The sequence below is a fragment of the Pavona decussata genome, unplaced genomic scaffold (assembly GCF_977016875.1).
Source record: "Pavona decussata unplaced genomic scaffold, jaPavDecu1.1 SCAFFOLD_175, whole genome shotgun sequence".
Taxonomy (NCBI): Eukaryota; Metazoa; Cnidaria; class Anthozoa; order Scleractinia; family Agariciidae; genus Pavona; species Pavona decussata.
Window position 1 is genome coordinate 766,269 of NW_028145586.1, and position 16,627 is coordinate 782,895.

Genomic DNA, 16,627 nt, shown 5'->3' on the forward strand with positions numbered 1-16,627 from the left:
TACTCTTCCGTTTGCATTCAAATTAGCCCTTCTTGCTTCGTTCACGGTAACATATTCCATTTGATTTATGAGCTTACGAACAAGGTAAGAAGGGCTAATTTGCATGGAAAACAAGAATGCTAAAATGGTAGCCATTTTGGAAAAAGCTCTATTGCGCATGTTTTATACATTTTCTGTTCTTGAACCCTAAAAAGTCGTAAACCTCCTAATTTTTTTCACTAACCGAAAGAAAGCAGTATTGTAACAAACTAAAAAAGCTGATCCAATACCTTGATTAGAATTCTGTTTTTAAAGAACTCCGGAGATGGGAATGTAGTGAATGCTTCATCCACAGGAACTTTGTACAACACATCTGATTTATTTTTTCGTTAAGGAACAGAAAATTTTAGCTTGTGCTCGCATCTGTTATTTTTCTCTGTGCTTCATTCCTTCATACCTCCCCTCGTTCCCTTCTCCGTTTATCTATCTTCCTACGCTTTCTCGGTTTTTGAACAAAAATTCCCGCTTTAAAAGGGCAAGCTTCTACTTCTGTTCACACCTTTGTGTCTGTAAAATGCAAATAGCCTAATTTATAGTTGTGTGCTCAGTGACCTGGCCTTTGCATGGAAGCGAAGCTGAAGTTGAGTTAGTTTTTTTCAGGCTGATGGCAGTTTGTTGACGATAAGAAACACAACAAAAGCATGAGAAAATGATTTGGAATTCAAGGAACGACTACAGAAAACTTTCGTTTATCTTAAAAGCTTTATAGAGCCGGATCCAGGCCTCTTTTACAGTCAACCCAGGTCACGCGTGAACAGTATATCCAAGAATGAAATGAACATTTGAATTTCTCTAACCGAAAAAGACGCATTAACTAAAAAAATGATTCAAAATACTTGGGAAACAATTGTTATTCTTGAAATATTCAATTTTGCAATGTAAAGAAAAATGCATAGCTTTATACTGTCAATAAGCTAGGGAAATTTATACGGGAACTCTGAAATCTCGTTGGCGATTTTCAAAACTGACATGTAAATTTCAAAACTTCGTTCAAATTTCGAAAATAGCGTTCACGCGTGACCTGGGTTGACTGTAAACAGGAATTTCCTGTTTAAGTTCAAGAATCAGATGTCCACTCCTACAACTTGAGGAAATTCGTCAATTAATTTGCATATTCCTAAACCTAATTTGGAGATTGCCAAATGTAGCCTTCACTATAGAGGATCTGTCCTCTGGAAGAACATCCCTGTCGAAGGATTCAGGGTAGCCTAGTAAGTAGTTTTGAATTCTACTTTCTAAATAACACAAATAATTTTTCAGTAAATTATTATTATTATTATTATTATTATTATTATTTAAGGGTAATATTTTTGAAAACATTTAAATTGTAATTTTAAGTTATATTATAAAGCATGGCTCACAAGAAGACCATATTTTTTTCTAGTACATGTAAATGATTGTGACACCGTGTTTAAATAAAGACGACGATGATGATTGGTTCTCGGGATCCGTTCATTTAAATGCTAAACGGAAAGCAATCATCATAACTTTCACAAAGGATACCACCTAAAATTTCTTCGAGATATTCCGCCATTTTCTTTTGATTTTCGAGGTTGCAGTGGTTTTCCAACGAAAGTATCACTGGGTACCTGTTGAGAAGAAACAACAATATTATTAGAGCCGTTTTGAACTGAGTGTCGTGTAATCAAAGTTAGTAATTACTCTGGCCAATCACAGCAGACTTAAACAGCGCTATCAACCAGTGAGAATTCGAGCCAAATACCTGAAACCAGTGGCAAGCGCGGGAAATCGCGATTGATGTTGGTTTTGTTTCTCATTGGTCGAGAAAGCGTGACGAGGTTTGCTACCCAATTACCAGGCGTAGTTAAGCTACTTTTAACACTCATTTGAAAACCGTCTCTAAAATAGGTACTCAATTAACCACATTTGCAGGAAACGTGAAGTGCAACCTCGAGTTTTCTACAATTTGGTGTTATTTGTATTCAGTCTCCTAAGAACTCCTTTGCAAACCAATGTTGTGAAAAGGATTCCTTGTAAAATATTAGTAAATGATAAAAAAAAAAAAACAATAATAATAAAGGGAACCTAACATTAACGATCGCACAACGCCTTTGTGTAAGTTGGTTTCCATACAATCCTTAACCATCGTTCAACTTTTTCAAAGGCAGTGATCGCTCCCTATCATATCAAAGCCAGACATATAACGAAAAAAAAAGGTCCCTCGCTGAGCGGATGGAGCGGATGTTAAACTTAACATTAAGTCCCTCAATAAACAGATGAACAAGAAAATAGGAGCACAGAAAGGTCAGCGCGAGTGTCGCTCACGTAAGGTTGGAGCAAAACTACCATCATTAATAGGGAGCTTAAGCAACGACGACGGCATCGGCAACGAAAACGTCACCCGAAAATATATCTTTACTTCATGTGTGCTACTTCGCGATTATTTCAACTCGCTCAACTTTTACAAAAATGGCGAACTATCCAGGAACCAAATTGTTAGGAGTGGTGTACAAGTTAAGAAAGAAAATGAAAAATTCACCGTCGTGCGTTCACGTTCTCCATACTGAAACCTTAAATGTGGTCATTTCACGTTGTTGTTTTGCAGAGGACGGCAAAGAAATGTACCAAAATGTAAAACGCACGTGCAGATCCATTGTTTTTGCTCATTAAACCTATTGTTTTGTGGCGTTGTCGTTGCCGTCGCCGTCGCCGTCGTCGTTGCTTAAGCTCCGTTATCTCATGACGGAAAGCACGCGGTTTAACTCAAGGCAAAAGAAAACAAAAAAAGGTTGATTTATTTCCTCTCTAACAGTTTGAATTTCATTTTTACCTCATGAGGTCGAGAAACTTTCAAACAAATGTCGTGTACGAGCCGAAATTTTTAGAGGGCGAAAATAGGAAGAGAGTGGAGAAAAAAAATGGACTGAATAGGCCATTTTCATGCTGGCGTTATTAAACTAGTACAGCTACCAGAATTCATTTCGTTTTCGGCCCGGTTCACACGTCGATTTTTACATGAGCCGAACCTAATACCTATTAAGGTCGACCCAAATAATTAAGTTCGGCAGTTGATTCAGACGTCGAACCTAACTGAAGTCGAACTTAATGAAAGCTAAAGTGAGAAAGTAGATTTTCGTGGTCAGCGGCTGTTGTTTTTACTCAACAAGATTCAAAATGGCGGGAAAGATGAATTCTGACATGGAAGAACTTGTTTGGTAAAATAATAAGGACAGGCCAAACACGGCTCCTACTGGTCGAGGTAGGAAGAATATGACCTTCAAAGCTAATTTGCTCTTACGAGTACGTCTTTCAAAGATCTCCCTTTTCTGTACGAAAGTAAGGAAGGGTCTTTGTAGATGTCCCTTAGCAGAGGCTGATTTTCTATCAAGTGTCATTTACCAGGAGCCATAATCAGGGATGGAGACCGTAACGAGATGCCATTTGACTTGTGGGTTTTCCCCATGTGTTGTACCAAAAAATCTATTTTTAGAAAAAAAAATGCGCCATACGCGCGTGCGCGTACGCGTGTAAACGGCCAGGATCGCGCGTGGAGAAATTGAAATTTTTTTGCTACCCGTTCAAAATGGCGTCTGCCAGGGAATATCTCCTCAGTGCCCACATTTAAGGAATTAGACCCTCACAAAGAAAAGTTAACAATTGAAAGAAGACGGGAAAAGTTGGAATAAGCGGCCTATTGATCACATGACTCTCACAGTAAAGTCAAAAAGGCGCCAAAACGATGGCGCTGCCTGCGTTGCTAGTGTTGAATAAATGAAAAAAAGCTTACACTCTACGGACATGTACTCAGACAGGTAAGGACTTTTTTATCTTAAGTGAATTTTTTCTCAGCTGCTTTGCGTCTCACATATAAGGTAGTAGTCCTACGCAAATTTGCGTGTATTCACGCGGGTTTATGACGTGAGGTGGGGGCGGGGGGGAATTTTTTTCTAACAATAGATTTTTTTGGTACAACTCATGGGGACGTGTGGACCCCACGCTTACGGTCTCCATCCCTGATTATGGCTCCTGTATTTACTCATCTGAATTGTTTTAGGTTAGGCACAGAAGGGCGATATTCCATAACAAACGGGTTTTGAGTTTGTTTTGTAGTGCCGAAATTCTTTCGCGGAGGTTGACTCCTGAAAGAGTTTTATTTATAAGGTTATCGAGGTAACGTCTGTTGCGTAATCTCTGTTTGAATAGAGTAATGTTTTCTTCAAATGTTGTTTTTGAAGATTGTGTTCTGAGAAGTCTTGACGCTTCGCCTTTGATATAGCCTGTATTGGAAAAGTTTCTGTCGGTTTGAAGTGCGTGTGCACTTCAAGAATATATTCTTTTTTTTTTTAATCTTTCGCATCTCAGACAAGTATATTCAGTTGTTTCGAAACAAGAACAAGCACATTCCTCTTTTCCCGCCATCTTGTACAGAATGAAGTCCTTTGCGCACATGCCAAGTCGATGGAAAGCACAGACCTCTGGGATAGATATAATTTATATAATTTATACGTAACGTATGCATTTGGTTCGGCACATGAAAAGTTCAACGTCTGAATCGAAGTCGAACTTTTGCCGTTCTATTCGACTGGCGCAGTCGAATAGAACGGCGGGTCGACCCAAATACAAATCTGTCGATCCTAAGTGATTCATACGTCGATCTTTACATGAGCCGAACCAAATGATTAGGTTCGGCTCATGTAAAGTTCGACGTATGAACCGGGCCTTCCTCTTCAAATTCAAATTTTGTAATCCCAGTGGAGAGCAAAGAACAATAGCTCTAATTAGCATGAGAAAACAAAAAACTCAAAGATTCTGGTGGTTGTAGTCAAATGACACCACAATGAAAATTTCCCAGAAAATGTCCTATTCAAAAATGTTTCGGACAACCCTTTCCTCACTTGCGATGGTTTGAAAGTCATTTAAAATGCTTTGCGCAGTTTGTCTTGAGAAAGCACAACGAAACCTTACCTCGAGACTCAAAAACGGACGTGAAGCACTTTCTGGGCCCAGTTGCTCGAAGCATGGTTAGCGCTAACCCGGGTTAAATACCATGACAACCTATAGGTTTTAATACCTCTTAACCAATGGTTAGCGCTAACCATGCTTCGAGCAACCCAGCCCAGAAGTTTACATGTGTAATGCAAATTACCCCAAAACAATAGCTTTTGCTCATTTACATTACATAAAGTTCAACGTATGAAACGGGCCTCAGAGCAAAACTGGGCCAAACTCTGAAACTTAGCACTTACTCTGAAACGTCAAAAGCGTGTTTACTAACGGCTTCTATGACATCTTTGAAGAGGATTTTTGATGTAAGCGTGTGACCATGATATACAATAGGTTCTCCATTGTCGCCATCCCAACAGTCGAGTTCAACACAACGGCAGCCCTTGTTCAGAGCGTTGATGTAGGCGTCTACACTGGAAGGACCGCGGAGTTGGTCTTGGAGAAGGTACGTGTTATGTGACGATGCGATGTAGTAGTGAGTCATGGGGTGGGACATGTCTTGGTAAATTTCGTCATGGGCGGGGTTGAAAATGTCTCCCTCTGGAGATTTGAGGTAGTTTGTAAAACCTGTGATGGCAGAAAATACGCAATCTTTTTCATATAATGTTTATACAGCACTCAAATCTCAAAAGGAACAAAAACTAGAACCGATGGCGTGTTACGCTTTTTACGTCGCAGTTTTCAAAGTCGCGTTTTCACATATCCACACTGAGAGACGAATCGTTTTCAAAACGATGCGTTTCCAAAATCTTCACTTTTGAAACCGTTTTCGAAAGTCTCCATTTTTATCGGCGTTTTCAGGCGTTCTAGTGTGGATGCCAGGCAAAAACGCATCAAAAAGTACGCATTTTTAAACGAAAACGCGAAAGTATGGACGGTTTTCACACCTTCTCGTCGCCGTTGCTGTTGTTTCTGGCTTCAGCCATGTCTCGATCGCGTCTAAAGTGCGCTTAGAATGAATACATTTAAAATTTATCGAGGACACATACTAACCATCAATTCCCAATTCTCGTCTCTTTTTCCCAGATTCGGTTGGCTCGTAGGTCAGAATCATTTCCAGAGAGTACTCCTTGCTAGCGTCGTGCATCTTGAAAGAAGAAATATTCAAAAATAAATTCGGTAATCTATGTTCAGAATTTCACCTAATGGTGTCAGATGTGAAAATGGATGGGCAATGCTTAACGGACTTTTTACTGACAAGAAGTGTGTGACTTACAGTCAGCAGAATGACGGACTGCCTGCCTGACTGACTGACTGACTGACTGACTGAATGACTGACTGACTGACTGACTGACTGACTGACTGACTGACTAACCGACTGACTGACTGACTGACTGGCATGGTTCACGGACTGGCTGACTGGCTGACTGACTGACTGACTGACTGACTGAATGGCTGACTGACTGACTGACTGAATGGCTGACTGATTGACTGACGCCCGGGCTGACTGACTGACTGAATGTTTGACTGGCTGACAGGCTGACTGACTGATTGACTGACTGGCTGACTGGCTGATAGGCTGACTGACGGATTGGCTGACTGGCTCATTGGCTGGCTAACTAGCTGACTGACTGACTGACTGACTGACTGGCATGGTTCACGGACTGGCTGACTGGATGACTGCGCGCTGATTAACTCAATGTCAGATAGACTGAGCAGTCTACAGACTGACCCACTGACTGGTGACTCACCCCTTGTTCGCTGACCAAAAAGAAATGTAAATCCTCCGCTGTCATGTGCGCTCCGTTAGATGAGAATTTCTTCATGAGGCTGATGATTTCCTGTCTTGTGGAAATGGACTTAAAGAACTTTGCAAACTCTTTCTTACTAAGAGCCGCGTCTCCATCAGTGTTCACCTCCTAAAGAAATAAAAGGACAGCAAATTGAAAAAAAGCTAAGGTAAACCTTTGTTACCTTAAGCAGTTTCAAATAGGAAGTCTGGAAAACTTCAGGCTTGAAGGGACCAATTCGCACCCGGCCATGACCTCTGCAACACCGATGCAGTACTCTACAAACTGAGCAATCTATACTGGTTTTTACAATAACTGTCAAAATTCCCGCGTTCTAATTGGTTCGTAGCTATTGTCTATAAAAATACAGACTATAAAAATGACGTCAGATGTAACGCGTGCGTTGTCTCAAACGGAAAATAAAGCCAATTCCGCTCGTACTTTTTTTGTGTTACTGTAGAAGACAAATCGACGGCAGTTTTCTATGTTCTATACTCCATAAACCATAAAATGACGCCATAAAATGTTCAAAACTTGGAAGTGAAACCACGAGCCCCATTTGAATTTTGAACATTTGATGGCGTCATTTTATGGCCGATTTAAAAAATTGAATGTGGTTTAGCGTTAATCAAAATTTGTGGTGCACTCACTCGGCTGCGCCTCGTGAGTCCACAACATTTTGATCACTGTGATGACGAATATCGTTGTCGATAAGAGTGCAGACAACGCTAAACTACATTCAATTTGTTAAATAGACCATAGAAAACTGCCGTCAATTAGTCAAATAAGAGGTATTCACAAAATGACCAGCTCCCAGTTTGCTTGATAAAATTTCTCACCTTGAACTTTTTCTTCACTTGTCCAGGACTCATGCTCACGTTCAAAGCTTCCACCAATCTCTGAATTTCTTTGAGTCCTAATGACCCGTCTTTGTTCTTGTCAAATTTTTCAAAGGCTTCCTCGAGCCATGTTAGTTGTTGTCAAAGAAAATAACACCGATCCAAAGACCTCCTTCCACCTATACTACGCAATGCGAGGCCAACGTATGACCCCTTCAAAGGCTTCGCAACAGGTTGTGTTCACATTATATGGAGGTTTTGCGAACATCGAGGCTTTTTTTCACATTTATACCAAATCAACAGTAATTAAGAGTGGGCGGATATCGAGACCAGGGCTCGGTTGTTCGAAAGCCGATTAACGCTAATCCACGATTAAAAATTAACCGAGGTTTTCAACTCACTCATTAAAGATTATTTTAAAGGCTCATTTTAATCTAATGGTAAAGAAAAGTCTAAGGCAAAACTGAGGGACAAAAATCTTTGGACGAATCCTTACGGATTAGTAAATATACTCGAATGAAAGTTCTCGTTAACCCAGGATTAGCTTAATCCGGCTTTGAACAACTCGGCCCTATATTCGATATCATTGGTGAAAAAATGAAAAATGAAATTATTGGGAATCTGAACTGTTTGCGTTCCAAGGGTCCCCTGGGACCAAGGTTATGACGTATGACAATTGCCATTGCTCTTCTTTGATTGGTTATTTGAACTACAGACGTCCCAAAGGTCCCCTGAGACCCGTTCTAAAAATAAGTATACTCGGGAATGGGCTCACTCCAAGGCTTAGTTTGAGAGATAACAAGTCTCTAGGCCATGGGCTCCTGGTTTGATATAAAAACAGTTAACTATCCAGATCAAAATGGGTTTATAAAATTCCTACGATTGTTTCAACATTTTCAGCCAACAGAAGTTTAGTTCGAATATTTATACCACCACAGCGCTTTTTAAAATGAACTTTCATTATTAACTTGTTAGCACTGTAGTAACTGTAAAAAGGATATTGCTCTCTGTGTTCGTTGTCCTCCTTCTCTAAATTACCTGTATCAAAAAAAAAAAAAATTAATTAATGATCCATACCAAAACAACGCATGCCGTTCGACAGAGAATCTTAAACGTCATCAGCAAACAATTCAACGGCTCTTATACAGTGTGTGCACGGCGGCCATGTTGGAGGACTAAAACAATAGAATATATTTGCATAAAAATAAAATTTATTTCCCAAAGGAAAATCATTGTATTGTTTCGGTCCTCCAACATGGCCGTCGTGCACACACTCTATTAGGGACTTTACGCAAATACGACGCCGACGGCAACGAAAACGTCAATTAAAAAAAAACTTAATGAGCTAAACAATGCCCTGCACGTGCATTACAAATTTTGATACATTTCGTCGCCATCTTCGGCCAAACAACAACGTGAAATGCCCAAATTCAAGGTTTTATGGAGAGCGTGAGCACATGACTGTAAATTTTCATTCTCTGTGCTAACTTGAAGACCGTTCCCACCAGTTCTCTTACTTGATAGTTCTGCCACATTGTAGAAGTTGAACGAATTGGACTAAGCGCAAAGTAGTACAAGTAACACGAACTTGTATTTTCGAATGACGTTTTCGTTGGCGTTGCCGTCGTGGTTGCGTAAGGCCCCCGATTGATTAGACCTGGAACCTGGGCCATTTCACACGTGTTTTTGTCGCTCATCTTGAAAAATGTTGTTGTGGGAAGAAGGAAAACTGTATTTAACCTTTGGTCGAACTTGACAAAATACAAACCAATACCAGGGGATGTTACAAGTAAAGATCGCACGTTTAACTTGCATTTTTTTTGCGAAACAAGTTCAACGAAAAACTTGCTTCTTTTAACAAGGCCTTTACATTAACTTGCGTTGATGGCTAAACCATTAGAAATTTGTACAGCTTGCATCAGGTGCCTTGCAATATTCAGATCCGTTACGCTCGCTTGTGATTGGTTATCCGAAGTGCAAGCTCTGTAAAAACATGGTAATTTTCCTATGGGTTATTTGAAGGTTTTCGTCAGTGTCTCGATAAAATTAACAGAAAAACTCGGAGGACTCGAAAATGGTGTTAATTCGGGCGCAGTCCGATTCAACTATCATAATCAGGCAATCGAGAACGGATAATGAAATTGTGTTGGTATAAATCTTGATTCATATTTCAGTGTAATGCAACGTTTAAACCTAGTTTTCACTAGCGACGCAAGCACAATCATAAGAGCTTTATGTCACAGGGTTCATATTCTTTTGAGCTTTTTAAACTCCATGACTTACCATGACCTTTTCCATGACTTCTCCAAGTTTTCCATGACCTACATTTGACCATTTTCTTGGAAATCCTCTTTCATTTCGGTATGTTTTTACTATTTTCTTCGCAAACAAACCCAATTTATTTTGTATTTTTTAATAAACATCATTTTCCATGACTTTCTGTGGACTACACCTAAATTTCATGACTTGCCAGGCCTCGAAAATGAAATTGTAAAATTCCATGACTTTCCAGGTTTTCCATGACCCCTACGAACCCTGTGTCAAGTGAAAACGAACGCGATGCAAGTACAAGAAAAGGAAAAATTTTGATCGGTGTGCTTGTGTTTGCGCTTGCGTCGAGGCCATTTTCACGGTGAAATAAGCACTCTTATGCTTGCGTCGCTAGTGAAAACCGCGCTTTACGACACAAAACGTAATTATTCAACGAGGAAACTATTTTCTACTTCTAAAAAAGGGTATTTGTTATTAGTGTATTCCAAAGCAGTGGATAAGGCTTTCCATGCTCTCTGATTGGCTTCTCAAACGCCGGATAATGTTTGGTAATCACCTCCCATCATTGTGTTGGATTTCGTTCGAGGTGTTGTCGCTTAGGCTTTCCTAAAACATTTATTGAAACAGATCCATGCAACTACTTTGCCATACGCACCTTGGTTAACTATAAGCTTTTGAAGCCCTCTCACCCAGTAATCAGCAACTTCTATTGATTCTGCCACCATGTTTAGAGACAGCCCGCCATTCTCGCCAAACTTTACTGATATGCAGCTTTTGAGAGAGTGCTTCTTCAAGAATCCTTGGAACAGATTTCTCACGCTTTCTCCAGTAAGTACTTCTGTCATTTTGGCAACCTCAACTACAAGAAAAACAGAGTGAGCGATAAAGATATGACTGAGAATGATGTGTTATCCAGTACTGTAAGTGACACAGGCATACTCGGAAAAAAATCAGAGTGCTCCTATCAGGAGTCACACCTAAGACCTACTGATTGACTAGTTCGGAAGCTCTACCATTGAGCTTCAGGAGACTCGTGGGAGCTAAGGTCATTAAACTAGGTTCATGGGACAAACATCCTGCATACTGCTAGGATTGGAATGTCAATGAGTGAAGTATGTGAAAGAAATTTGTAACTTCCTTGCTTTGCGCACTGTGCAAAATTTTTTTCTGTCCGAAAGCTTTGCAGGAATTTTGTATTGCCCAACCCTCCTTAAAAATAAAATGATGCGGAGGTAAATAAATGGAAACTGTACTTAAGTGCTTTGTTTATTTATGGTATTGTTGCGTGCGACGTAGAAAGAACGCACTCCGAATACAGATTGGAGTCGAGATTGTATGGGATAATCAATCAACAAATGAATGGATCTTGAGACGCGTATCTGGCATCCCCCGCAGATTTTGCAGGGGCGGATGACATCATCACCAGTTTTACTTACATCTAGAGTTCTTTTTGGACGGCTGGTATCTTATCCCCTTCATATCGTCATCCAAGACAAAGGTTTTCTTTGCGTGACCCTTTCTGTTCATGTCTAACTTGATCATCTTCGATCCGTGCTGCATCGCTTTCCAGCAATCTTGTACTGATCAAATAACAGTTGAAAACAGACTAAGAATAAGCTTTAGTTAAAGGAACAGTGTCACCTTTATCATTAAGTTCCACTTTAAATGGCCAAAAACATATTTGTATGGATCAGTGTAAACTTTAAAATAATTGTTCAGTTTGGTTAACAATTACTCTACTAGTACACATACACATTAATGGACTTTTAAAGAGGCAGTGTCACCTATATTAAAGGGTGTAAATCAAACCTTCAACTAGCTTACGACTGTCGTGTATGTCACCAAAAATGTCGTAGGATTTTAAAACACGTTTTAAGGGCGATTTACACGGTACGACTTTGTAGCATGCGACAAGCTTACGACAGGCCTACGACATGAATTGTTTCGTGTAAATCAAACCTACAACGCGCTTACGACTGTCGTGTACGTCACAAAAAATGTCGTAGGATTTTAAATCATGTTTTAAAATCCTACGACAATCACAGGTATAGACAATGTTGAGTGACGAGAGTTGTGTGCGATTTTTTTGCATGACGCGAGTAGCGCGCGCTCCAGAAATCGCATGCGACAGTCGTAAGCAAAAGTTGTACCGTCTAAATCGGCCTTTAAAAGCCTACGACAATCGGAGAGCAGTGCGATTATGGCTAAATCGGAGAATAGTATGTCCGATTTAGGCGTACTATTCTACGATTTACCACTAAGGTTTTTACCTATTTTACGATTGAAGTCTCCGATTCTTCCGATTCTACGATTTTAGCTTAAGAGACTTTGGAAATGATTATCCGATTCTACGATTCTTCCGATTCTGCGATTTTACCATAAGACACTTAAGAAATGATTATCCGATTCTACGATTTTACCTTAAGAGACTTTAGAAATGATTGTTCGATTCTACGATTCTTCCGACTCTACGATTTTGCCTTAAGAACGATATATATATTCATGTGTTAAGTGCGCTTGTTTCGGCTAATGGATTAAAGAACGAGATATATTCATGTGTAGTGCGCTTGTTTCGGGAAGAATCGTATAATCGGAAGAATCGGAATAATCGGAGAATCGTGCCAAGTAGAAAAATCGGAGAATCGGAAGAATCGTATCTCAAAACTCATATTTTGCTATTCTCCGATTTAACCATAATCGCACCCTTCTGGACAATCGTAGGTTTAGGCAATGTTGAATGACAAAAGTTGTGTGCGATTTTTTGCATGACACGAGCAGCGCGCGCTCTAGAGATCGCACCCGACAGTCGTAAGCAAAAGTTGTACCGTCTAAATCGGCCTTAAGAGTAATTTCATATTGGAAAAGAGGTTCTTAGTGTGTATTTGAGTTGTTTTGACCAACACACAGCAAAATCTTCGTGACAGTGACAGTGAGGTATATCTTTTAAAGGACTTTAAGCAGTATTCAGAATTTTGAGCCGGGGGGGGGGGGTACTCCCTTGTCGACCTTAACGGGGACGTGCGGCCCGATAGGGTATGGTTTTCAGGGTGTTTTGTCTTGAACGGGGTTTTTACCACAATTGTTTGTAATCTTGCAATCTGATTGGCTAATTTTCCATTGTCGATAAGAGTCTAGACAACGCTGCTCGCGTCAATCAGCGCGCGGAAATTTTGACAGTTATTGTAAAAATTTTCTTTGACGTTGATATTGTGGTAAAAAAACGAATCAAATGTGGTTAAGCGTTGTCTGCACTCTTATCGACAACGATATCCGCCATCACAGTAGTCAAAATTTGTTGTGCCGACCACTGTGATGACGGATATCGTTGTCGATAAGAGTGCAGACAGCGCTAAACCACATTCGATTTGTTAAATTTATTTCATCACTTTCTGTCTAGACAGGGTATCGCTATATGACCTAATGGCTTAAACAGGATAACCTTAGATGTCTGTTTATTGGTATTTTGAAGAATGAAGCATGTTTCAATGAAGTAAAAGTAATCTGCAAAGGACCGCCAATGGAAGAAACTAGTGTATTCTTATTTTATTCTAGTATTAAACAGGGTACGATTTTGGGTTAAATGTCTTAAGCCCCATTCACACCAACAAAACAGGTTTAATTGAACCAGGTTTAACAAAATGAAAACTGGTAACAGAAAGCTGAACCATCGGCTTTGACATAGGAACCTAGTAAACTTTAACTTATGCTTTCATTTGTGCTAAATCTGTAGTCGACAAAAATCCAAAAGCAGCTTTTATGAAGGAAACAATTTTAAACTGTGTTTAATTAAACAGCGTTTTAACGTGTTTAAGCCTTGGTGTGAATGGGGCATTAGATAGGGTCTGAAAATTTTTAATTCTGTCTTAAACGGGATAGGGAAATCAGAGAATTGTGTCTTCAATTCGGTCAGGGTTTGAACGCCCGGGCCGCACCTCCCTACCCAAGCAACTGTTTAGTACCCCCCCCCCCGGGATTTTGAGTTAATATAACAAGAGCTCAACGACGCGGACAACGGTCCAAGACTTTAAAGACGACTGAATTTAGGCGAAAAACATTGAAATAATACATAACAATGTCCATCAAAGTGTTTCTTGCTGTCGCGAGGGACATTTTTCAAAAACAAGGAAATTCAGGTCACTGCGTGCTCGATATTTTTCCTCTTTGGCGCGTGATAACGCATATAGGCACTCAGCCACTGACGACAAAACAAGACATTTCCAATCTGTGGCGTGTAACAAAGCTAGCCCAGCACGTATCCGGATTTATCGGCCAGAATGTCCCCTCTCCCTCTGCTAATTTCTGACAAGTCTTCAAATTCAAGGTTTGAAAGAGAATGTGAACTAACGTGGGTGATTTTTCCTTTTGTTTTTGCGACTTGACAGCCGCTTCTAAGAATGCAGCTCCTGGATCGTTCGGCTGATTTACGCAAATTTGATGAGTTGGAATTAATTAAGTTAGTTCAACTAAGGTACTTGTCCAGCCGTACAATGGAAATAATGTAGCAAGTAGACAGGTGCTGGTCTGTCAGTGGCTTAAAAACGACCAAACACTTGAAAAAGGCTCGACGATTTGATACCCATAGGGAACCAAAACTGTACCTGTCTTAAGGGGGGGGGGGGGGGAAGGGGGTACTCAACAGATGCTTGGGAAGGGAGGTGTGGTCTGGGCATTTGCCTATTATTATATCCCATTTAAGACAGAATTCACAATTTTCAGACCCTATCTAAGACATTTAACCCAAAACCATACCCTGTTTAAGACTAGAATGAAGTAAGAATACATTAATTTCTTACATAATTACAGAGAGATTTAAGGCTCGGCTTTCAGAGTCATCTTGACTCCATTATCAAGAGAAAAAATCGGTTTGTGAATGCGGATATTTAAATAGGCTATTTTCAGCTCTAGCCTATTTAAATACCCGCATTCACAAACTGGTTTTTTCTCTTGATAATGGAGTCAAGATGACTCCGAAACGTCGAGCCTTAAATCTCTCTGTAATTTTTGCATGTCTTTGCTTCAGCAAATCCCTTTCAATTAAAAGATTAATTTCTTACCGTATTTTAATGCATTGACAGTCAATAAATAACAATGAACAACAACATGTAACAATAGCGTCCAGTGGCGGTCCTTTGCAGATTACTTTTACTTCATTGAAATATGCTTCACTCTTCAAAAGCCCAATAAAAAGACATCTAAGCTTATCCTGTTTAACCCAATTAGGTCATGTAGCGATACCCTGTTTAGACAGAAAGTGATGAAATAGATGCCCCGTTCAAGACAAAACATCCTGAAAACCATACCCTATCGGGCCGCACGTCCCCGTTAAAGTCACATAAGGGAGTACCCCCCCCCCCCCCCGACCTGTCTCCAGCTCTGGAGCAGGTAAAAAAAATGAGGAACTACTTCTCAGTTTCTCAGTTCACTCCTGTTTTTTGTCAGTGGAGCCTGAATTTAGGCTATTTCACGGAAATTATCGCCCTTTGGAGATTCGTGGGATTTCGCGACATCAAATTTTTGCTATGTTGCGAAAGACTCGCCCCAGGCGTTTACAATAAAGTGCGTGACAAGCCGCATTTCTGCTTCACGAATAATTATTTGAAAAACTAAAATATGATATTTTGCGGAGTGTTCATTAAAATTATTTAAGCGCTCAAGATGATTGAAATTCTATGATTGTCGCATAGACTCCGTTTTTCCATGCCGGACAGGAAAATCTCAAAAATATACTCGTCGCCTCGGGACATCTATCTGACAAAACTTATTGTAATCTTTCACATACATTTGAGGGATCGCCACAAATGTTGGCTTATTCACTGAGTAACGGTGGATTACAAATCTAAAAAAGGTAAATAAAGTTTTTGCGAACAAACTGAGCAGCTTTTTCTGCACAGAAGGAAAATGTGGCGTTACATATTCGCGAGTTACACTGCCATAAAGTCTTGAGTATTTTAAACTTCAAGTCCGTAATTTCCACGCGGAAACTTTTGTATGTAATGTAAACACGGAAGATTTTCAAAGATTTAAACCTTTTCAAATACGGCTGTTCACAAGGGCAAATATACGCGATATTATTTATCGTTAATCGAGTGTGTCACGCTAGGTCGTAAAATTGACAGGAACTGAATAAACTCGCAGTCAATTATCACAGATTTAAAAACAATTTGCCACTTTATCTAAAACATCGAGAACTTCAGCTCGATAATAGCTGTAGCTTGATGGAGTTGGAAACCTGGCAGAGTGACAGGGCAAAGGTTTTAATGCGTTCTTTGTCAAATAGTGAAGTTCAAAAGTTTTCCTCGTAGTGCGTGCTTGAAATGACAAAACAACATTTAGTTGTTGATTACGGACACTCGCGCACCGAATTGTAGACTTAATTTAACATATTTTAACAACTTTTACCTTATCTAAAAGAATACTTACCTGAAGCAGCCGAATTTTCGTTCTCGTCGGCCATTCTTGGATACAAATCTGTGAAGCACAGTACGTTACGACGGTCAGGTAAAAATACAACAATGAATTAGCATGACAATGGCGGACACAAAAAAGACACAACATCAGCATGTTTACCAAAGCTCCGTTACGCTCCGGGTAGTTTTCCAGCACGTTTGTGATGATTAAATATTCAGGGTCTTTGTTGAATATTGATAACAGATTTGACAAGTTGTCACTGGTGTCTACAGAACGAAGCGTGGAACAATTTCGTAGGTATAGTTTTCAACGTTTCGAAACGGAACAACAACGCTTCGTCTTTACGTGCTGTGAGTGGCAATCACGTTCATCCGT

At 39.9% G+C, this 16,627-nt stretch overlaps 1 protein-coding gene across 3 annotated transcripts in view; it reads right to left on the reverse strand.

Annotated features, from left to right (window-relative positions):
* LOC146463508 (1-phosphatidylinositol 4,5-bisphosphate phosphodiesterase delta-4-like) overlaps positions 1–16,627 on the reverse strand; it is a 31,139-nt gene extending 14,512 nt beyond the window's left edge. For 2 of the 3 annotated variants that reach the window (XM_085084220.1, XM_085084219.1), the window contains exons 1-11: positions 16,412–16,627; positions 16,265–16,312; positions 11,281–11,424; positions 10,500–10,703; positions 8,573–8,611; positions 7,574–7,701; positions 6,696–6,863; positions 5,998–6,091; positions 5,247–5,571; positions 1,543–1,628; positions 270–352 (exon numbers count right to left, since the gene is read on the reverse strand). In XM_085084220.1, the coding sequence (XP_084940346.1) occupies positions 270–352; positions 1,543–1,628; positions 5,247–5,571; positions 5,998–6,091; positions 6,696–6,863; positions 7,574–7,701; positions 8,573–8,611; positions 10,500–10,703; positions 11,281–11,424; positions 16,265–16,298 (1,305 nt within the window). In that variant the 5' untranslated portion in view covers positions 16,299–16,312; positions 16,412–16,627. The remainder of the gene's footprint in view (positions 1–269; positions 353–1,542; positions 1,629–5,246; positions 5,572–5,997; positions 6,092–6,695; positions 6,864–7,573; positions 7,702–8,572; positions 8,612–10,499; positions 10,704–11,280; positions 11,425–16,264; positions 16,313–16,411) is intronic. The other variant, XM_085084221.1, reaches the window with a different exon arrangement.